This window comes from Ranitomeya imitator, chromosome 1 (assembly GCF_032444005.1).
Source record: "Ranitomeya imitator isolate aRanImi1 chromosome 1, aRanImi1.pri, whole genome shotgun sequence".
Lineage (NCBI taxonomy): Eukaryota > Metazoa > Chordata > Amphibia > Anura > Dendrobatidae > Ranitomeya > Ranitomeya imitator.
In genome coordinates, this window is record NC_091282.1 from 1,125,376,715 (window position 1) to 1,125,400,702 (window position 23,988).

General features: G+C 45.5%; 1 protein-coding gene across 1 annotated transcript; it reads right to left on the minus strand.

Annotated features, from left to right (window-relative positions):
* Positions 1–4,851: 4,851 nt before the first annotated feature.
* SRD5A3 (steroid 5 alpha-reductase 3) lies at positions 4,852–21,910 on the minus strand. The gene is made up of 5 exons (XM_069744462.1): positions 21,643–21,910; positions 18,129–18,280; positions 11,384–11,575; positions 5,698–5,826; positions 4,852–5,466 (listed from the first exon to the last, which is right to left on the minus strand). Exons 1-5 carry the CDS (start codon positions 21,855–21,857, stop codon positions 5,207–5,209), a joined length of 948 nt encoding a protein of 315 aa, XP_069600563.1. The 5' UTR covers positions 21,858–21,910; the 3' UTR covers positions 4,852–5,206.
* Between the last annotated feature and the right edge of the window lie 2,078 nt (positions 21,911–23,988).

A 23,988-nucleotide genomic window follows, 5' to 3' on the forward strand; every position in this document is an offset into this window, starting at 1 on the left:
CGTTTTAGGCTTTTTCAGGTAAGTTTTGGCAAACTCCAGCCTGGCTTTTTTATGCCTCGGGGTAAGAAGTGGGGTCTTCCTGGGTCTCCTACCATACAGTCCCTTTTCATTCAGATGCCAACGGATCGTACTGGTTGACACTGTTGTACCCTCGGACTGCAGGGCAGCTTGAACTTGTTTGGATGTTAGTCGAGGTTCTTTATCCAACATCCGCACAATCTTGCGTTGAAGTCTCTTGTCAATTTTTCTTTTCCATCCACATCTAGGGAGGTTAGCCACAGTGCCATGGGCTTTAAACTTCTTGATGACACTGTGCACGGTAGACACAGGAACATTCAGGTCTTTGGAGATGGACTTGTAGCCTTGAGATTGCTCATGCTTCCTCGAACAGTGCCAATACTTTTGTCCACCCCCTTTTTATGTTTGGTGTGGAATTATATCCAATTTGGCTTTAGGACAATTCTTTTTGTGTTTTTTCATTTAAGACAAATTAAATGAAGATAATAATACCAAATAATTTTGTGTTGGCAATCATTTTCAGGAAGAAACTGAGTATTATCTGACAGAATTGCAGGGGTGTCAATACTTTTGGCCATGACTGTATATTCTGTTTTTAACATTATGTTAATAAATAAATTCTTTTATTCACTTATTTTCAGTCACTTCATACTTTATTAGGTAACTTTTGTAAGCATCTATGATTGAAGTGCTATTGCCAATTGAATTTTTGGATTATAGGATTAACTTAATAAAAACTAAATATATTCCCATCTCACTTGTTTATTTTCACAAGGTAAATCAATATAACTGCACAAATTTAGAAATAAACATTTCTGACATGGAAAAACAACAACCCCCCCCCCCAAAATTAGTGACCAATATAGCTACCTTTTTTCATGATGACACTCAACAGCCTTGCATCCTTAGCAGTGTTCCCTAACTCCAGTCCTCAAGAGCCACCAACAGGTCGTGTTTTTAGGATTTCCTTAGTATGGCCCAGGTGATGGAATTGATGCCTGTCTAGGTTATGGAGTTCTCACCTGTGCATTACTAAGGAAATCCTGAAAACATGACCCGTTGGTAGCTCTTGAGGACCGAACTTGGGGAACACTGATCCATAGATTCTGTCAGTTGCTTGATCTGTTTACGATCAATATTGCGTGCAGCAGCCACCACAGCTTCCCAGACAGTCCCGAGAGGTGGACTGTTTTCCCTCCCTGTAGATCTCACATTTTATGAGGGACCACAGGTTCTCTATGGGGTTCAGATCAGGTGAACAAGGGGCCATGTCAATATTTTTTATTCTTTGAGACCTTTACTGGCCAGCCACGCTGTGGAGTAGTTGGAGGCATGTGATGGAGCATTGTCCTGCATGAAAATCATGTCTTCCAGAAACTGGCAGTAGGTCTGGGAGTTGAGCTTCACTCCATCCTCACCCTGAAAAAGTTCCACAAGTTCATCTTTGATGATACCAGCCCATACCAGTACCCCACCTCCACCTTGCCAGCATCTGAGTTGGAGTGGAGCTCTCTGACCTTTACTGATCCAGCCTCTGGCCCATCAAGAGTCACTCATTTCATCAGTCCATAACACCATTGAAGAGTCAGTCTTAAGATAAAACATCAAGACTGGGCCAAGAAATATCTTATGTTCAAAGGTGGTCATTTTTCAGCCTTCCTTACCTTGGCCATGTCCCCGAGTATCGCACACCTTGTGCTTTTTGTTACTCCAGTAACGTTGCAGCTCTGAAATATGGCAAAACTGGTGGCAAATGGCATCTTGGCAGCTTCAGGCTTGATTTTCCTCAATTCATGGACAGTTATTTTGCGCCTTTTTTGCCCAACACGCTTCTTGCGACCAGGTTAGCTATTTGCCTTGATTGTTTGGTGATCACGCTGCAAAAGTTTGGCAATTTCAAGACTACTGCATCCGTCTGCAAGACATCTCACAATTTTGGACTTTTCAGAGCCCGTCAAATCTCTCTTCTGACCCATTTTGCCAAAGGAAGTTGCCTAATAATTAAGCACACCTTATATAGGGTTTTGATGTTATTAGACAACACCCCTCCTCATTACAGAGATGCACATCACCTGATCTACTTAATTGGTAGTTGGCTCTCAAGCCTGAACAGCTTGGAGTAGGACATGTATAAAAAGTATCATGTGATCAAAATACAACTTGCCTAATAATTCTGTACACAGTGTATACCATAAAATTTGTTGATTAATTTCTCCTTAGTACACTGCCCTTGAGGTGCCAGAACACCCCCCCCCCCCCCATTAGTGACCTCATTTTACAAACTAAACCTCTCAATTAATTCATCTAGGGGTGCAATTATCATTAACACCACGGGTATGTCACAGAATTTTATACCATTGGGCAGTGAAGAAAAAAAATAATTTACATTTTTACAACCAAAATTGTGGGATAAGCCCAAATTTAACATTTTCATACTGGAAAAACTAAAATTGGCACCAACATTTGTCCCACAATTTCTGCTGAATGTAGAAATCCCTCATATGTGGCAGTACAGCACTGCTTAGCCACACGGAGAGACTGGGAGAGACAGAGCGCTATTTGCCTCCTAGAGCGCAGATTTTCCTAGAATAGTTTGTGGACTCCATATACAGTGCCCCTAAGTGCTAGAAGAGCAGAATCCCCCCTCAAGTGACCCCCATGTTGGAATTTATCTACAGGTGTATTGATAATTTTGACTCCATGGGTATTTTCCAGAAACAAGGAGTAGTGGACTTTGTAATTTTCACTCCAAACTGCCATTGTAGTAACCAGTATGCTGTAGTAACCAGTACATTATGCCCAGCTGGGAGCAAAGAATTCCTTCTGAATCATGTATTTCAGAGATTTACACGGAAACCCCGCTGCAAGCGCCCACTGTAGAGCAAAGGATAAATGTGCACAAAGCCTTACGGAAATCTTTGGGAAGACCGAATGGGGAAAAAATAATTAAAAAAAAAAAAAAAAAAAAAAAAAATCTACAGCAGGTGAAGAATCGGTTTTATTTATTTTTTACGCTCTTCATCATGCTGTATAATTGATAAGGTAGCTTTATTCTTTGGGTCGGTGAGATTACAGCGATACCAGATTTATATGGCTGCTGTCATACTAAAAGACGCTTTTTATTGCAAAAAAAAAAAAAAATGGTTTTTACAACCAAATATTTTGAGAGCTATCATTTTTTCCATATTGCAGCTAACAGTTATGTGAGGGCTTGTTTTTTTTGCGGGACGAGTTGACGTGCCCAAAAATTGTACCAATAAGGCTACGTTCACATTAGAGTCTTTGGGCGCAGCGTCGTCGACGCAACCCAAAATGCATGTCAAACCGCATACACAACGCAGCGTTTTTGGACGCATGCGTTGTCCTAAAATGTTATTATTCTTGACACAATTGAAGATAAAAAAACGCCCCAAAAAAGTGTCTAGACACTATAAAGAGAAAGACCACCAATGGAATTTGTGTATATATACCCTTGCAGAGATGAATTCCTCCCATTTTGCTTGTGTTTCCAGCATCAAGATGGAGCGTCCCATGGAGAGTATCTACATGAATATGGAGTTGGATTTTGCCTTGGCTAATGCTTTTATGCTCGTCACTGTCTAGACACTTCATCACTTGTTTTTTACTCAAAAGGCGCATGCGTCGAACAACGCGGGTCAACGCAGGCACCTGCGCCCTATGCGTTTTACATAGACACTAATGTGTTTTTTTGGCGCATTTACGTTGCATCCGTTGTTTACCGGAAATTTGGCGCAGGAGAAATGCAACATGTAGCGTCGGCCACGCCTTGTCTGGTGCGCCCAAATGACGCATGCGTCGTACAACGCTTGACAACGCATACCGGCGCAGGACATGCGCCCCCCCCATGTTAAAGATAGGGGCTCATGACGCATGCGTCGGTATCCGTCGACAATGCTGCGCCCAAAGACGCTAATGTGAACGTAGCCTAAAAAATATGAAATTTTTTGATCGCTTTGTATTCTGATTTTTTGGGAGGTAGAATGAACAAAAGCCAGCAATTCAGGAACGGTTTTCTATATTATTCCGTGTGTGGTAAAATTGATAAGGCAGTTTTATTCTTCAGGTCAGTATGATTACAGCAATACCTCATTTATACATTTTTTTTTTTTTGGTTTTGCTGCTTTTACACAATAAAATCATTTTATAGAAAGAAAGAAATATTATTGCATTATTCTGAGAGCTATAACTTTATTGTCATGTGGCAGTATGCTCGTTCTGGGCGCAGCAATACCAAATATGTGTACTTTATTTTTTACAATTTTTTTTTTTTTTTTTTTTTACACATAATATATTGTTTTACATTGTCCCACTATGGGACATCATTTTTATACTGACAGATCGCTGATCTGATATGCTGAAATGCTTCTGCACTGCAGAGCATCAGATCAGCGTCTGACTGGCAGGGAAGGAGGCGGCTCAGCTCCTGCTCGTCATGTGAAAACAATCGCAGCATGATGTGATTGAATCAGATCGTATAAGTCTATGGGTGTGTATGGAACATCGCACTGCACTCTGATATCACCTGAGTGCAGTGCAATTCCCGCTGACGCCGGGAGCAGAGGAGATGGAGAAATTACTTTCTCCATCTCCTCTGCAGCTGGGCTCCGATCCTTCTAATGCGAGAGGCTCGGAGCACAGAGCACGGACACTTGGCTCCCGCTGGCAGCAGAGACAATCATCGGATGCCATACGCTAATGGGACCTGGCCTAATGCCGTGATCGTCTGTAACAATCCATAGAACTTTTGGCTTCCAGTTCTATCAATAAGGAACCATCACTTTTTTTTTCTTGAATACAGAGTGCAGACATCTCTCTAGAAAACATGCATTTAATGTTGGTGATGAGACATAATTGCAGTACAAAAGTGAAAAGAAGTTCTATTACACCAAAAACCTTTACAATATATTTCAGCTGATCACCCTGAGCAAGCGCTCTGCTGATAAGTCTGTGTTAGTAAATGCTTACTTATCCTTACCAGTCATACATAGCGTGTAGCAGGGGGGTGACAACATCCAGTTGTCAATTTATACACATTTTTATTTTATTGGAAATACAAGTATTTACTAAAAACAGAGATCCGAAGAGCTGTCCACATATTCTCATATATGGGCCATGAGTATTAATAGTGATGAGCGAAGCGAGACCTGATACCCGCTCCTGTCCGTTGTTAAAACACAAATGGTATAAATGCTTTTCTGTTAGCGGGGTACGAATCAAATTTCTGAAGATAAAACTCATGGCATAATATAGCAGCCAACGACTGGTTAAATAAAACGAACAAAACTTGTAGCCACCAAGTCAGATGTGTTAGTCCAAAGAGGAAGGCGACGGAAATGTAAATCAGCAGTTCAGCAAAATAGTGAGGGCAGGACACGCTGTCAAACCAGTCTCCAGACGGCATCACGTGCTGCATGGTCACCACCTTACCTGCAACAGAACAGAGCACAGTGCGTCATGGCGCTAAAGCAGTGTCCATATGGTTATTAGCGGATAATCGGAGCGCAGTAGGAGTACGTTCACATGTGACCGATTTCACATCTCATGTATGGACACTGGGTTTCATCTGCCTCAGATCAACACCCTGCCGTCTAACCACTCAGATGCCACAGTAGCAAGAGATCCAATGGCTAGAAGTGCCGCGATCAGTATTTCACTTACCAGATTTATCCTTCCTGAGCCCAGCGAGAATCATATGACATCTGTTCTGGTGCAAAGAGGCCCAAATATAAAGAAGACACCCAAAAATGTGGTACCAGCGCAGCTGTAGTACGAGACCTGGAACGGTGACTGCAAAAGTAGAGAATCATGACGGGTGTTCAGATATGTATGCAGAAGACAAAATATAGATCCTTAAAGAGTAATAGTACAACGTATGTTCGGTGCAGTGGCGAGACGGCTCTTATCTGCACAACCCAACCTTACCCTAATTGTATGGAGCGATGCCGCACCCACTGGCCTGGGGTGTATGCAACTCATACATACCCTCCGGTCCCGGGTCACAAACCGGCGAATTCCCGCAGCGCACAGGGTGTGTGCAAGGAGGGGGGGGGGGTGGGGCGAGGAAATTCATAAATCTGGAGTCATACAGACTGACTGGAGACTTGTCAGTTTTGATCGGAAAACCTCTTTAAGAAATTACACACACACAAAAAAGGGAACCAAGCACACAACCCAGCAGCTGGATGACGCATGCACAGCACCATTTAGTCACAAGAATTTTTTTTTTTTTTTTACTTCTACATAAATTTTCAAAATCGGAAACATTATGAAACAGGTGCCAAGTCAGTAAAACAGCAAATATATGGCAGGCAGAGGTTAAATAATTTATCAAAAGGTGTCCGTATATAGAGAGACTGGCACTTCATACCATAGCATACAAACAAAAACTCAGACTCGTGTAACAGCAGCCGATGAAGAGAACCAGGAGGTGAGATAAAAATCAATATTTAATACAATAAAATCATACATAGAACAGAAAACCTGTAAAAGAGCAGAGCGCCCAGAAGGGGGAAGTGTATACCATCAATAGTATATAGGAGATGGAAGTAGGACTATGCTTGTATTGTAAGAGATTACAGATACCCAGCACAAAACTGAATCAAGATGCCTGCCAATAAATTAGTCTAGATCAAGGCTAGTTATACTTAATCTGTTGTAAGAGTCTATGGTGTAAAACATCCTGTGTAGTTTTCATATAATACATTTAAATAGGAGGAGGATAAACACACTAAATGACTCGATAAGATATACGTATAAAATAATTTTTATATAGCACCAACATATTCCGCAGCACTTTACGATTAAGCGGGGACATGTACAGACAATAAATTCAATACAAGTTAAGATAATTTAAACAGTGACATTAGGGGTGAGGTCCCTGCTCGCAAGCTTACAATCTACAAGGAAATGGGGGGACACAATAGGTGAAAAGTGCTTGTTATTTCAGGTCGGTCTGGCAATTATAATAAATAGGGATTTTCATATAAAGCTGCATGATCCGGTCATCAGTCCGTGTGTTTAAGTGCAATAGTCAAGTATCAAGTGTAGTTATGTGTATGGAAGGTGTGGAGACAGATGAATAGTAGGGTGCAGATTCATAATGATATTTGGAAGGAGGGAACAGGGCAAAGTTAGTTTACTGAGTAGTTGATGTGGTAGGCTTGTTTGAAGAGAAGGGTTTTTAAAGCGTACTTGAATAGGTCGGGGCTAGGTATCAGTCTGATCGTCTGGGGAAGTGCATTCCAGAGACCTGGCGCAGCACGAGAGAAGTCTTGGGAGACGGAGGTTCGAGGCTCGGATTATGGGGGATGTTAGTCTTAGGTCATTTGTAGAATGGAGGGCACGTGTAGGGCGATAGACGGAGATGAGAGAGGAGATATAAGGCGGTGCAGAACTGTGAAGAGCTTTGTGGGTAAGAGAGGAGTTTATACTGGACCCTGTGGCGAATGGGTAGCCAGTGTAATGACTGGCACAAAATGGAGGCATCGGTGAAGCGGCTGGACAGAAATAGGACCCTGGCTGCCGCATTCAAGATGGTTTGGAGAGGAGAAAGTTTGGTAAGAGGGAGACCGATCAGAAGAGAGTTGCAGTAGTCCAGACGAGAATGAATAAGAGCGACAGTAAGAGTCTTAGCAGTTTCAAAGGTGAGAAAAGGTCGGATTCTGGAGATGTTTTTAAGAAGCAGGTGACAATAGCGAGTGAGTGATCGGATATAGGGAGTAAAGGAAAGTTCAGTGTTGAATATGACCCCAAGACAGCGGGGAGTTATGGTTGAACCCTCCAGTGTAATTTCGATGTTGGGTAGAGTGTGGTTAGTAAAAGGGAGAAACACAAGTAGTTCCGTTTTGGAGAGATTTAGTTTCAGGTAGAGGGAGGACGATGTTAGAGACAGCAGACAGACAATCCTTGGTATTTTGAATTAGGGTAGGGGGTGATGTCAGGGGAAGAAGTGTATAATTGGGTGTCGTCAGCATAGAGATGATACAGGAACCCAAATCTGCTGATTGTTTGTCCAATAGGGGGCAGTGTATAGAGAGAAGAGGAGGGGGCCTAGGACTGACAAAAAAAAAAAAAAAAAAAAAAAAAAACCCACACGCGACTCGCACATCCAAACTAGTGTGAATAGGTGCATACCAGGAGCAGCTACCTCCATACATAAATATACAGAAAAGGTTGCACTCTATCGTGCAAAAGCATGTCTAATCTGAAATATATGAAATATGAATAGCAAAATGGCTTTTGAACATTAGGAAAATATTTAAGAGACGCTTTGCACAGAATTTGATATAATCAAATAGTGTGAGCTCTTCAACCGTCGCCAAGGTGGTCTCATATAACTGATGGGTCCCTGACCCCCCCTGTCCAAATGTGAACACTTACCGAAGGCCAATGTCTGTATGCCTGGGTGAATGTGGACACCTCTGTTCAGCAAAGCCTACATATGGGTTGGCCGGGACCAAGTGTGATGAGATGCAATTAAAAACCACATGGTGATGGGAGGAGTGCTTAGTCAGTCAGCTACCACAGAAATGACAAAAAAAAAAAAAAAATATTTTCCTAATGTTCAAAAGCCATTTTGCTATTCATATTTCATATATTTCAGATTAGACATGCTTTTGCACGGTGGGGGCCTAGGACTGAGTCCTGCGGAACCCCAATAGTAAGGGGACGAGGAGAGGAAGAGGAGCCGGCAAAAGATACAGTGAAGGAGCGGTCAGAGAGGTAGGAGGAGAACCAGGAGAGGGCTGTGTCCTTGAGGCTTATAGAGCGGAGCATTGTGAGGAGGAGCTGGTGATCCACAGTGTAAAATGCGGCAGAGAGATCCAGGAGAATCAGCAGAGAGCAATGACCTTTGGACTTAGCTGTTATTAGATCATTAGAGACTTTAGTGAGGGCAGTTTCAGTGGAGTGTAAAGAGCGGAAACCAAATTGTAAGGGGTCAAGAAGAGAGTTATCCGAGAGATAGCGGATTAGACGGGAGTGGACCAAACGTTCCATGAGTTTAGAGATGAAGGAAAGGTTAGAGACAAGTCTGTAGTTAGCCGTGCAGTTCTGGTCCAAGGATGGCTTTTTAAGTAAAGGGGTTATGATTGCATGTTTAAATGAGGGAACGATACCTGAAGAAAGAAAGAGGTTAAATATTTTAGTCAGGTGAGCGCTGACCACTGGTGAGAGAGACTGCAGGAGATGTGAAGGAATGGGGTCACTGTTGCAGGTTGTAGGCCGAGCAGAAGCGAGGAGCTTGGAAACTTCTTCTGTAACAGGCTCAAAGATGTCTAATGAGCTTGAGGTGCGGCAGGGAAGGGGATCCAGGCAGTGAGGACATTGGGCTGAGATATCCTGATGGATGTGGTTGATTTTAAATATGTGGCCAGATCTTCACCGCTGAGGTTGGTGATGGGGGGCCTATACTTTAGGTTTCAAAAAGTCATTTTGGGTTGTTGGATAGTGAGGTGATGAGGGTGGTGAAGTAGGATTGTTTTGCCAGATGAAAGGCAGAGTTAAAAGTTTTGAGCATGAACTTATAGTGGATGAAGTCTTCTGCTAAGAGAGATTTTCTCCACTGTCGCTCTGCACACCTTGAGCAACGCTGAAGAAAGCGTGTTTGCATAGTGTGCTAGGGCTGCCGTTGTCTGTGTCGGGTCTTTCTGCATGTAGAAGGTGCTGCTTCATCTAGGGCATTCTTCAGTGTATTATTGAAGTGTGACAATGCTATGTCTGGACAGGAGAGGGAGGACATGGGGGCTAAAGATGTGTGGAGATTGTCCATAAGCTGCTGGGTATTAATGGTACGTGTATTCCGATAAGTGTGGTAGGTGGGGGTGTCCCGGGTGAGGAGAAAATTCTTGGCAGAGAAGGAAAGAAGGCTGTGGTCCAAGAGCGGGAGAGGTGAGTTAGTAAAGTCGTGCAGTGAGCCGGGACACGAGAAAACCAGGTCCAGAGTATTCCCGTCCTCATGCGTAGGAGAATTAGTAAACTGTGAGAGGTTGAATGAAGAAGTTAGAGAGAGAAGATGAGAGGCAGATTGGGAGAGGGGATCATTGATGGGGATGTTAAAGTCTCCCATGATGAGGGCGGGGATGTCACAGGATAGAAAGTGAATAAGCCAGGTGGCAAAGTGGTCTAGAAACTTGCGGGAGGAGCCTGGAGGGCGATAAACAACCGCCACTCGCAAAGAGAAGGGCTTAAAGAGTTTGACGCCGTGGACTTCAAAGGAAGGAAATGTAACTGAGGGAATGGGGGTGGGGGGGGGCGAGGGTGGATGACCTGGAAAGCACATTGTGATGAAAGGAGCAAACCAACACCTCCACCCTGTCTGTTCTCAGGTTTGGCGGTATGTGAAAATTTCAAACAGGAGAACAACTTGCAAGTGGCCACTTTAAGTAGCTTTTCTCATGATTGCATACACCTGGCTATGAAGTTCAAAGCCCAATGAGGTTAGAAAACTAAAAAAAGTGCTTTAGTAATTCAGTAAAAAGTAGGTAGGAGTATTTAAAACAAGAAAATGATAAGGGTGCCCATACTTATGCACCCGTCAGATTTTGTTTGAATGCAGAAATGCAGATTGCACATTTTCTGTTAGTACAATAAACCTCATTTCAAGGCAGAAACATTAGTGTCCAACAGTTATTATATTAAGATTAATAGGGGTGCCCAAAGTTTTTCATATAATTGATATATCACACACTTTTTTTTTTAAATCTATAGCTTAAAGCTTGTTACCCAAGTAACCGACCACCTCTGCAGTGTATCAGAGGTGGCTGGTTTACTACTAGGCAAGAAGCAGGTGCTTGCAAAATGCAACTTTGAAGCTGGCTAGATGCTGCAGAGACAAGCCTACCTCTGCTGAAACATGGGAGAGCACGCAGCCTGGATCAGCAATGGGACCATGCCGCTGATCTGAGCATCTTCAGAAGCGCACCCCCCCAGCACGCAGGAATCAGTTAGGCTGAGGTGTCGTGTACTCATGAGCACTGAGAGGAGGACACCCCTTTACTAATTCACTTTAAGGCAAAGAGGAGTTGGAGCGGGGGCAGGTGACGGTTCAAAGATTATGGCAACTCGGTGCGGCTGGCTGCAGGTAAAGCTCCACTATCTGATGGCCACAATTCTGGCTGTATCCTTACTGTGGACCCTCTTCATATGAATCAATGCAACAGGGAAGATTTAGCAATACATCATGACAGTTTTCTACACTAAAATTGCGCTTTCCTCTTCCTCCACCCCTTGAAGCTAGCCCTTCCCCAGGATTGAATACTTCAATATGTCCCCTTAAATTCTGGTTTTTAAGGAAAAGTAATTCACATCTAATATTGAAAATTGAGAATATATTTTTCACACTCACCCTTCTTGTAATCCAACTCTGCATGATCGAGTACAGTTATCCCAAGGAGGAGATAGTAGCCAATTCCAAGACAATACTGAGCAAGATGGATGACACCACCGGAGAAGACGCTCACATATCGACACTCAAGGAACCGTCGGAGACTGTGTAGCCACAGCAAGGACAGAGCCATAAGGGTAGACAGCTCTCCACCTGTAACACATAGCGTGCAGAAAGGAAAAACCTTCAGTAGCAAGGTCAGCCATTGTGCACACGATGGCAAATGTCTTCATAAATGTTTAGTCAGCAAGTATGTGGCCCATAGCGGGATTACAGGGAACCCGTCAGGCCGATTTCTGTTATGAAACTAATATATATATATATACTAAGTATATATATATATACACACACACATACATACATACTAGGTGGTAGCCCGATTCAAACACAACGGGTATTCTAGAGTATGTATGTAGTTTATTTATGAAGATTTTAGAATTATACATTGAATACACAGGATTTGGCCGGCCGCGACCAATTAGGCTACGTTCATATTTGCGTTGTGCGACGCAACGCACAACGCAAATATGAACGCATGCACAAACGCTGCGTTTTGCGACGCAAGCGTCGCTTTTTGCATGGTTTTGGGCGCAGGAAAAACTGCATCATGCAGCGTTCCCTGCGCCCTGACGCATGGGCTGCAGCGACGCATGCGTCGCAAAACGCAAATGCAACGCATGTCCATGCGCCCCCATGTTAAATATAGGGGCACATGGCGCGTGCGTCACCGCGGCTGCGCCCGACATAGCCGGGAGCGGCGCAAATGTGAACGTAGCCCAAGTGAAGCGTGGTTCAAATCCCGCGCCAATTCACGGCCGGACTGCGCCTGTCGCTGATTGTGCAGCCAGCGCAGTACATTGCGCAGCTCTCACGAGACCGCTACGTCATCATCTCGCGAGACCGCAATGCATGGAGCGGTCACCGGGGCGTCGTGAGGAGCGGGAAAGGCCTGTTCCTGAACCGGGGGGCCGACAGACGATGAGTATAACACTATTTTTTTTTTATTATTTTTAACATTAGATCTTATTACTATTCATGCTGCATAGGCAGCATGAATAGTAAAAAGTTGGTCACACAGGGTTAATAGCAGCGTTAGCCGAGTGCATTACACTGTGGTCAACGCTGCCATTAACCCTGTGTGAGCGCTGACTGGAGGGGAGTATGGAGCGGGCACTGACTGCGGGGAGGAAGGAGCGGACATTTTGCCGCCGGACCATGCCCGTCACTGATTGGTCGTGGCTGTTTTGCCGCGACCAATCAGCGACTTGGATTTCCATAACAGACAGAGGCCGCGACCAATGAATATCCGTGACAGACGGAAGTGACCCTTGGACAATTATATAGTAGATATATATAGCGTAGTGCATAGATTAAGTAAAGTGACAGTGCTAAAATCACTCAAGAAGCTACATACTATGGTATGTTGTGCACAAGTACACAAATAAAGAGGCAGAAAATAAAATAAGTAGTGTCCATACATCAGTATTACAAGGTGCCAGTACCAGATGAATAAGCTGACCAATTGATACAAACCCCACATACACTGCATCTGCACAACGCACGTTTCACCTGAGCTTTTAAAAGGTTAATTTGGCATTTTGTAATACTGATGTATGAAAACTACTTTTTATTTTATTTTCTGTCCCTTTGTGTATTTATGCAATAACGTACCATAGTATGTAGGTTTTTGAGTGATTTTAGCACCATCATTTGACTATATCTATGAGCTACGCTATTTGGTTTTTATTTAATTATATATCATTTATCTACATCACTGATGCCATTTTATTTTATGGACCATATCATTTTGTGATACACTAATTGTTATTTATTTATAGTGACCCCCTTTTTCTGATCTTAATTGAACTTGCGCTAATTTATTTTGCATAGATGTGTTATATTATTCTATTTTAGTTGTAATCATTATATACAATTCTATGCATCGGTCTATTTTTACTGAATGCTATTACTCTTTGCATCTTTATTATTTATTTTTCTAATTTGCGTAATCAAGTTAATTGTGATATAAAAATTGCACCATACTGTAACCCAACTTCCTGTTTATTTTCCTCATTCCACTTGTAGATATTTTCCCTATCGCTATTGTGTAATCTATAATAATAAAAATTGCCTTGTGCAGGCATGTACTACGGAGGATAGAGAATGAACTTCAATCCAATATTGCAGCCAGCATGCAGCCAGCGGGTAAGGAAAGGGTGGATCAAACACCCGAAAACCCCGCCTCTATGGCTGAAGATTGTTCCCTCCAAATTCAGGTGACAGAGTCCCTTTAAAGGGAAGGTGCCATCAAAAAAAAATTTTTTTCAGAAATTGTAAAAATGTAAAGAATTAATGATTACATTTTCTTAAAAAATATTATCATTTGTTTATAATTTAGTAAAATATGAAAAATAATTTGAAAAGTTTTGGAATTTCCACTTTTAAACACTAGGGGGAGCAACTGCTGAAATTTCAGAAAAACCTAGTGTACAACTAGCTCACATTACAGCACTGCAGTAATTATGGGCGGAGTCTGCTGACGTGTGTGATGTCTCCTCTCCTCTCCTTCTGGGTGTTTGCTAAGGGATTAGAGAGGATGATATTCAGGAACCCAGTGAGCAGCCATTTTGTTGGTGACTGCAGAGTATGGCTGCCGTCACACTAGCAGTATTTGGTCAGTATTTTACCTCAGTATTTGTAAGCAAAAACCAGGAGTGGAACAAATAGAGGAAAAGTATAATAGAAACATATGCACCACTTCTGTATTTATCACCCACTCCTGGTTTTGGCTTACAAATACTGAGGTAAAATACAAACCAAATAATGATAGTGTGAAGGCAGCCTTATACTGACAAGTAGACAGTCACCAAGGATGGCAGGCAGCAAGGATTCTGGGAGATATGTGGTGGAGGGAGCAGGGTGACAGCAGCACAGAGTATTTCAGGAGAGCAGTGTGCTGGTCTATGGGGGCCCCCTGTTTGGTGCGCGGAGCAGCCAGGGATTGTACATAGAGCGCTGTCTTTTATACACATGGATGGACCGTCTGCTCCACAGAAATCCAGGAAACATTTCTGCGGATTGATGGCCTGGTCTGATCCAGACTTTGCATGCAGACCCCATTCCCCTCCTCAGATCCTGTCTTCTCCATCCTGTCCTGGCGATGTGTGAAAGCGAGGCGACAGGCGAAGTACAGGGTGACGCTGGGAAGGAAATGTAGCCATATAGTAACGATAAAAATGAGACCCCTCTCTTCAGCTGCCTCACCAGCCTTCCCCTGACTACACCTAACTGGAGGTCACGCTGTCCCCTCTATTACCCCAGACCCGCGTGCAGGTGCTCAGCCAGAACCACCATAGAATGGGTCCGCTTTCTGAAGATAATACTGCCATAGTGTTCTCACATAATACCGCCATATAGATCACCCATAATGCCGCCACATAGATCTCACATGTATTGTAAATAAAGACTCGGCCAGAATAAAGTCCTTTATTAATCTTTTTTATACCATACCGAACGCATAATCCTCGACTCCCTCATCTCCCACAACAAAAATAATAAACCACAATGGGGAAAGACACGCAGGGGGGAGAGGAGTGCATAGGAGAGGATGAGATACTGACTGCTGAGCCGTGTATCTAATCCTGTCCTGTGTGATACTGTGCTGCGCCGTGTATCTAATCCTATCTTGTGTGATACTGTACACAGGACAGGATTAGCTACACAAGACTAGATTAGCTACACAGGACAGAGGTAGCAGTGGTAGATGGTATATAGAGGCAGGCAGTGGTAGATGGTATATAGAGGCAGGCAGCAGTGGTAGATGGTATATAGAGGCAGGCAGCAGTGGTAGATGGTATATAGAGGCAGGCAGCAGTCGTAGATGGTATATAGAGGCAGGCAGCAGTCGTAGATGGTATACAGAGGCAGGTGGCGGTGCTATACAGAGGCAGGTGGCGGTGCTATACAGAGGCAGGCAGCAGTGGTAGATGGTATATAGAGGCAGGCAGCAGTGTTAGGTGGTATACAGAGGCAGGTAGCGGTGGTATACAGAGGCAGGTAGCGGTGGTAGGTGGTATATAGAGGCTGGTAGCGGTGGTAGGTGGTATATAGGGGCTGGTAGCAGTGGTAGGTGGTATATAGGGGCTGGTAGCAGTGGTATATAGGGGCTGGTAGCAGTGGTATATAAGGGCTGGTAGCAGTGGTATATAGGAGCAGGTAGCAGTGGTATATAGGAGCAGGTAGCAGTGGTATATAGGGGCTGGTAGCAGTGGTATATAGGGGCTGGTAGCAGTGGTATATAAGGGCTGGTAGCAGTGGTATATAGGAGCAGGTAGCAGTGGTATATAGGAGCAGGTAGCAGTGGTATATAGGGGCTGGTAGCAGTGGTATATAGGGGCTGGTAGCAGTGGTATATAGGAGCAGGTAGCAGTGGTATATAGGAGCAGGTAGCAGTGGTATATAGGAGCAGGTAGCAGTGGTATATAGGAGCAGGTAGCAGTGGTATATAGGGGCAGGTAGCAGTGGTATATAGGAGCAGGTAGCAGTGGTATATAGGAGCAGGTAGCAGTGGTATATAGGGGCAGGTAGCAGTGGTATATAGGAGCAGGTAGCAGTGGTATATAGGAGCAGGTAGCAGTGGTATATAGGGGCAGGTAGCAGTGGTATGTAGGGGCAGGTAGCAGTGGTATGTAGGGGCTGGTAGCAGTGGTATATAGGGGCTGGTAGCAGTGGTATATAGGGGCTGGTAGCAGTGGTATATAGGGGCAGGTAGCAGTGGTATATAGGGGCTGGTAGCAGTGGTATATAGGGGCTGGTAGCAGTGGTATATAGGGGCTGGTAGCAGTGGTATATAGGGGCTGGTAGCAGTGGTATATAGGGGCAGGTAGCAGTGGTATATAGGGGCAGGTAGCAGTGGTATATAGGGGCAGGTAGCAGTGGTATATAGGGGCAGGTAGCAGTGGTATATAGAGGCAGGTAGCAGTGGTATATAGGAGCAGGTAGCAGTGGTATATAGGAGCAGGTAGCAGTGGTATATAGGAGCAGGTAGCAGTGGTATATAGGAGCAGGTAGCAGTGGTATATAGGAGCAGGTAGCAGTGGTATATAGGAGCAGGTAGCAGTGGTATATAGGAGCAGGTAGCAGTGGTAGATGCATAAGAAAATAAAAACTCTGTACTTACCTTCAGTCCTCTTCCAGGAAGTGCTGAATCATGTTCAGGGCAGAGCAGTGTGACGATCTCCCTGCTCTGTTCAGGTCGGCAGTGAGCAGTGATTGCAGCCTGTGCTGTAATACTAAGTACAGGCTGCAATCACAGCTCCTGGCTGCAGATACTCACCCCGACTCTCGCTCCCAGCAGCAGCTTCTCCCTGGCAGCTCCTGCTATGATCGCACACACTGAGCTGTGTGTGCGATGACAGAGGAAAAAAACAAAATGGCCGCGATCTCCTCTCACAGCTGTGACGTAGCAGCCCAGGGGGCGTGCCCAAGTAACAGCTGAGAGGCAGGAGAAGCGGTCGGAGCCCGACTGTTGGCTCCTATGCCCATGGCTGCCGTAAGTGAGGTGTGCAAGTGTCGTGCCCAGACACTTGCACCCACACTAATGAAAATGGCGGCCTCCAGTGGCAAAAGTAAAAATGAATAAATAAAAAAGTATTAAAGTACTACATTTACTTTTGTATTAAAAATAATTGATTATATAATCAATAATTATTAATACAAAAACTAAAATCACGGCACCCTCCCTTTAAGGCAAACAGGCACTGACTTTAGCCAATACAGAAAGGGGTAGTCCTGCAACAAGCAGACAAGTCCTCTGTGCAAATACAACACGTTCTCTCGTAGTGGCTGTTTAACCAAACATCACGTGTGAACATGGCCTCTTAGATACAAATTACAGACGTCTGCAAATCTGAACTATTTTGTATGGACGATTGATAAGTAATGATGGCTACTGTTCTGCCCCACCCCCACAGACAATGCGGATTGTACAGATCCTCTTTATTAATGCCCTTTTGCAGGTGCATAGCCTAAGGGTACCGTCACACTATACGATTTACCAACGATCACGACCAGCGATACGACCTGGCCGTGATCGTTGGTAAGTCGTTGTGTGGTCGCTGGAGAGCTGTCACACAGACAGCTCTCCAGCGACCAACGATGCCGAGGTCCCCGGGTAACCAGGGTAAACATCGGGCTACTAAGCGCAGGGCTGCGCTTAGTAACCCGATGTTTACCCTGGTTACCAGCGTAAAAAAAAAAAAAAAAAGAAAAAAAAAAAAAAAAAACACATTACATACTTACATTCCGGTGTCTGTCCCTTGCCGTCTGCTTCCCGCACTGACTGACTGCCGGCCGTAAAGTGAAAGCACAGCACAGCGCGCTGTGCTCTGCTTTCACTTTACGGCCGGCAGTCAGTCAGTGCGGGAAGCAGACGGCTAGGGACCTGACGGACACCGGAAGGTAATTCAGCGATGTCAGCAGGAGATCCAGCGACGAAAGAATGCTCCAAACGATCTGCTACGACGTACGATTCTCAGCAGGATCCCTGATCGCTGCTGCGTGTCAGACACAGCGATATCGCATGGATATCGCTGGAATGTCACGGATCGTACCGTCGTAGCGATCAAAATGGCACTGTGTGACGGTACCCTTAGGATTCCTATTGTAAGCGAGTTTATGAAAAGGAAATGCAACACAGTGCGCTCACCCGATATCTTCTGATTGGAGTCCTTGTGGAAAAAGTTAAGTAACAGCTGCATCCATTGTGGTAATGCGACACCTAGCAGTGAGGAGCGCACAAGAAGTCCCAGCAATGTCCCATTCCAGATTATAGACAAAAAATAGAAATGCCAAAACCACCTGTAAACAAAAAAAGTGGTATAAATGAATGTGATCAGTGTCTCCTAATAATCTACCCATCAGATGGATGCTGCACCTAGGAGTGTCACTCCACAAACAATACATCTACTAATATCAGTCCTCATGTTGTAGGCCCGTGTATAGCACTACTACGTAGCACCCCGGGATTAGAATGTGGGAAGTGACTGTACAGTAGGGGGGTGGGAGATTCTGGATGTGTCCAGGGAAGTATGCGGGTTTCACATAAAAATGTCGCTACACCTTCTATGGCTGTGGGCAGCACACGTGTTTGTCCCAAGTATACAGGAGGGAGTCCGCGTAAATGCAACGCAGGTGATTCTGCATGTGATCATTGAACCATGCGGAATCACCGTGTCCAATACATTATACCGGTGATATTTATCTTGCAGAGGCTCACGGCTCCCCAAGAGAAATAGACATGCTGCGGTCTGGAAAGACGCTCCGCATGTCCGTCTCCGCAGGGATGCCACAGGGGTCCATGCACACATAATGGAGATGGGATTTCTTGAAATTACATCCACTATGCTGTAACATCTGGACGTAGGCAGCATCCAACCCGCAGCATTTACTGACCGTGGGAACAAACCCCAAGGGCTTGTGCACATAGCCATATTTATGGACCAAGTGTGAAATGACAAAGTATTGGATCGCACTTGGACAAAAGTTATTCTATAGGGCCGTGCACATGTGCCTCATTAATCTCCGCCCAAAGAAAAAGGATTCAAAACAAAGTATAATAATGAATCGGGCTGTAGCTTCATTTACTTCCTGTGAGGAAGAGTTTACAATGATAGAAATGTGCGACTGGCAATGAACTTACCCGCACCATTGTTACACTGACCCATAGTCAGGAGTGGGTGATAAATGCAGAAGTGGTGACGTGTTTCTATTATATTTATCCTCTGACTGTTCCACTCCTGGTTCTGACTTATAAATACTGAATGTGTGAACGCGGCCTTACTGGAGCAGCAACTACAGGGAGAAAATGAACGTTTATCCTTCCTGCGGCTGCTCACTTCCAGTCATCGGGGCGTTCAGGGAGCAGCTAGTTCATGCACTGTACGGTCGGTGCGCGGCCATCACGGTGTGTAGCGAGCGGACAGTGTACAGGTGTGATTACAGCGCTCAGTGTAACCGGAAATCCGTCCGTTTGACCCCAACCCACAGCGGAGCCTCGGGCCACTCTTACAGGTTATGTTGATAGTTGTAAGACAAACCCAGGAGCGGTCACAAGTGCTGATAATCTGCCCTACAAACATTCATGAAAATTACTGATCTAAGGCTACGTTCAGATTAGCGTTGCGCGCCGCTGCGTCGGCGACGCAACGCACGAAAAAACGCGTGCAAACGCACGCAAAAACGCTGCGTTTTTCGACAAAAATCGGACGCAAGAAAAATGCAACTTGTTGCATTTTCTTGCGTCCGACGCTAGTGTCAAAAACGACGCACGTGTCGGAAAACGCAACAAGAAAAACGCATGCGTCCCCCATGTTAAACATAGGGGCGCATGACGCGTGCGTCGCCGCTGCGTTTCCCGACGCAGCGTCGGGAAACGCTAATCTGAACGTAGCCTAATATGTGAGGCCATGCCGGATTCTAGGAATGTAAGCGGACAGTGTGTGCAGTGGGCGCCCAGGAGCCCTGACCCCTCAGGCTATGCGCACACCTTGCGGATTCACAGCCGTTTTCCATGCGTTGTACAGTACCATGTAAACCTATGGAAAACCAAATCCGCAGTGCCCATGGTGCGGAAACGTAGCGTTGTTTATTCCGCAGCAGGTCAATTCTTTGTGCAGATTCCGCGGTTTACACCTGCTCCGTAATAGGAATCCGCAGGGGTAAAACCGCAGGTGGAATCCGCACAAAAACCGCGGTAAATCCACAGGTAAAACTCAGTGCGGTTAGGGTATGTTCACACGTTCAGGATTTCCATCCTTTTTTTTTCCTGACTGTTTTTTAAAAAACTGCAGCTCTTGGCAGAAAACGCAGGTCCTTTTTTTGGTCCTTTTTTGGTCCGTTTTTTGATGCGTTTTTTGATGCGTTTTTTTGATGCAGTTTTCTAGCCAGAGTCTGTGTGTTTTCTAGGAATTTTTTTAGGGTTAAAATGGCTGAAAATACCCTAACCCTACCCCTACCCCTAACCCTACCCCTAACCCTACCCCTAACCCTACCCCTACCCCTATTCTAACCTTAGTGAAAAAAAAAAAAAAAAAAATATTCTTTATTTTTTTTTTATTGTCCCTACCTATGGGGGTGACAAAGGGGGGGGGTGTCATTTACTATTTTTTTATTTTGATCACTGAGATAGGTTATATCTCAGTGATCAAAATGCACTTTGGAACGAATCTGCCGGCCGGCAGATTCGGCGGGCGCACTGCGCATGCGCCCGCCATTTTGCAAGATGGCGGCGCCCAGGGAGAAGACGGCCGGACGGACACCGGGACGCCGGGTGAGTATAAGGGGGGGAGATTAGGGCACGGGGGGGGCATCAGAGCACTGGGGGGGGCATCGGAGCACTGGGGGGGGGGCATCGGAGCACGGGGGGGCGGGATCGGAACACGGGGGGGGCAGCCACACTCCGCCCACGCACTTCCGCCCGCTCCCCGCACTTCCTGCTGCAGCGGTTCTGCACATCAAACCGCAGTAAAACCCGCAGATATATTTTTGATCTGCGGGTTTTACTGCGGTTTGGACCTCACAATGGAGGTCTATGGGTGCAGAACCGCTGCGGCTCCGGAAAAAGAATTGACATGCTCCTTCTTTTTTCCGGGAGCTATTCAGCGCGTCTTTTTTTTTACAATTTCCGGACCATGTGCACAGTGTGTCCTGTTTTCCATAGGGTACAGTGTACTGTACCCTGCATGGAAAACAGCTGCGGAACCGCAGCGGCAAAACCGCCGCGGTTCCGCGGTAAAAAACGCACTGTGTGAACATGGCCTTAATCTGCGTATTTTGCAAAACCGGTGCAGAAAAATCTGAACACTATTCCGCAACGTGTGCACATAGCCTAGAGAAGACCTGAAAATAAAAAGGTCTGGTCAGTAAAACGCAAGTCCATACATGACGCCCCATGCATGTGTAATGGGTGAGAAACCAGCGTTCTGCTTCAGGGAGCACTATAGACAATTCTAGGCGGCGGTCACCTCAATACTCCCTACATAACACACACACGTACGGTCTGAGGTCGAACTACAAGTTCCAGCATGCAATGCTGCCAGGTGGCAAAAGAGTCCAGACAGAACGTGGACTGGGGCCAGTAACCAATCATATTACAGATGAAAGTCGCCACCTCATTGGTTGCTACGGACAACAACGACCCAACACGTGACCGTAGCGCTTACCTCTTCGGCAGGTCGAACCAGCGCAGCCACGCGGGACGCGCCCGTAGCTTGGTCTTCCCATAGCGGATGAGATCCTGGAAGACGCTGCACAGTCCGACGCGTTGGCTGCTGCAATCACCGATCAGATGCAAGAAGAGCGCCGACAGGAAGACCACGTCTAACAGCGACCAGAAGCCGGCCACCAGGCTGAACCCGGTCCCGGGGAGGAGCAACATGGCCGACTGTCCTGTCACCTGCAGCGCTGCCGGGATTTCTACACATCCGCCGGGCTCCGCCCCTCCATCTATGCAGTGCAGGATTGTGTGCTGCTGTTGAAGCTGCACAGCTGAAGCTGGACTACAACTCCCGGCATGCCCTGCCTGAGGAGGCTCACTAGGCATCCATATCAACCAATCACAATACAGTTTTATTTGTGCAGCTCGCGTTAACTCTGAGCTGATTGGTGTCATCTGCAATTGCTTGAGTCTCCCTGTCTGTATAATGTGCGGTTCACTGGCCTGTAACCACCACATAAGGCAAGAGGTCTCCTTCCACTACCACATCAAAAGGTGAGGGGGCGCTGGCCTGTACCACCACATAAGGTGATGGGGTGTTGGCCTGTACCACCACATAAGGTGAGGGGGCGCTGGCCTGTACCACCGCATAAGGTGAAGGGGTGCTGGCCTGTACCACCACATGAGGTGATGGGGTGCTGGCCTGTACCACCACATAAGGCAAGGGGTCTCCTTCCAGTACCACATCAAAAGGTGAGGGGGTGCTGGCCTGTACCACCACATGAGGTGAGGGGGCGCTGGCCTGTACCACCACATAAGGTGATGGGGTGTTGGCCTGTACCACCACATAAGGTGAGGGGGCGCTGGCCTGTACCACCACATAAGGTGATGGGGTGTTGGCTTGTACCACCACATAAGGTGAGGGGGCGCTGGCCTGTACCACCACATAAGGTGAAGGGGTGCTGGCCTGTACCACCACATGAGGTGAGGGGGCGCTGGCCTGTACCACCACATAAGGCAAGGGGTCTCCTTCCAGTACCACATCAAAAGGTGAGGGGGTGCTGGCCTGTACCACCACATGAGGTGATGGGGTGTTGGCCTGTACCACCACATAAGGTGATGGGGTGTTGGCCTGTACCACCACATAAGGTGAGGGGGCGCTGGCCTGTACCACCACATAAGGTGAAGGGGTGCTGGCCTGTACCACCACATGAGGTGAGGGGGCGCTGGCCTGTACCACCACATAAGGCAAGGGGTCTCCTTCCAGTACCACATCAAAAGGTGAGGGGGTGCTGGCCTGTACCACCACATAAGGTGATGGGGCGCTGGCCTGTACGACCCCATAAGGTGAGGGGTTTCCGCCTTAATTTAATAAAGGTAAAATTTTATTGACCTCCAGTGAGTCTTTGCCCTTTTAGGCTATTGGATTATATTATTATACCCTTCCCAGGTCAGCTAATCTCCATAATGTATACTTAAAGTTTATCTGATGAGGGTAAGTTCATTAGAAAGGGGTATACTACTCGGAATGGTCAGTGGTAAAAGGGAACAGGGAAGACCAAAGATCTGTTGATTGGATACCATCAAGAATGACGCAGGAATGAACATCAAGCAATTGAAAGAAACCATGGAAAACATGGATGCACTGTGAGAACTGACCCACAGAGTGTCAAAGGGTCGGAAATGGCTGAATGGGAAGAATCAGAAGCAGCTCGGATTGCGCTCGTAGCCTTCCATCAACCTGTTGTATGAGAAAGGATTAGTCAGAAATCTGTCAGAGATCTGTTTGTTGATCATATCTGCAGGAATGTTCAATGGCTACATTGTGCACTTTCTTCTTGTCATGTATAGTTATCATGATTGGTAAGTGTCAATCTACGAGTACCACAATGACTTTCATCTGTTGTGCTTCTGTCATTTATCTCATTGTGAAACATCAAAAACAAAACTTTTGTATTTAGTTACAAGACACCCGTCATTGTAAACCACGTCCATGTTTGTAATCTCAAGTGGAATCTTACGCATTCCTGATCGTTTTTCTTTCCTGAAAAGTGGATTTTATCTACAGAGTTATAATTAATCCAAGCATTGGTACATTCCCACAGAGTCTTTTTGAGGCAGATATGTTTTTCTAAAGAAATGCATGTCAGTAATGCATGTAATTTTTATTTTTAAGATGTTTTCAGATCTGGCATGGTTCTTGAAGAGCTTCATTATGTGGTTTTTGAAGCATTTCTTATTTTCCATATGTTATTTTGCAGCCTTTTGACTTGACAATGTAAAGTTTAGACAAGATTCTATGAGGAGTCCACGTCTGTGACTAGTCACTTCTTTGGTTTCGCTAGCAAAGTTT

What these genes read in the sequence shown, in the direction of transcription:
- SRD5A3 (XM_069744462.1), bottom strand. Translation starts at nt 21,857, where the DNA reads ATGTTGCTCCTCCCCGGGACCGGGTTCAGCCTGGTGGCCGGCTTCTGG. An exon ending in CTCCAATCAGAAGATATCGG is followed by an intron (nt 11,576 to 18,128) that starts GTGAGCGCACTG and finishes TATGTGTTACAG; the next exon opens with GTGGAGAGCTGTCTACCCTT. An exon ending in AGAGTTGGATTACAAGAAGG is followed by an intron (nt 5,827 to 11,383) that starts GTGAGTGTGAAA and finishes CTACTTTTGCAG; the next exon opens with TCACCGTTCCAGGTCTCGTA.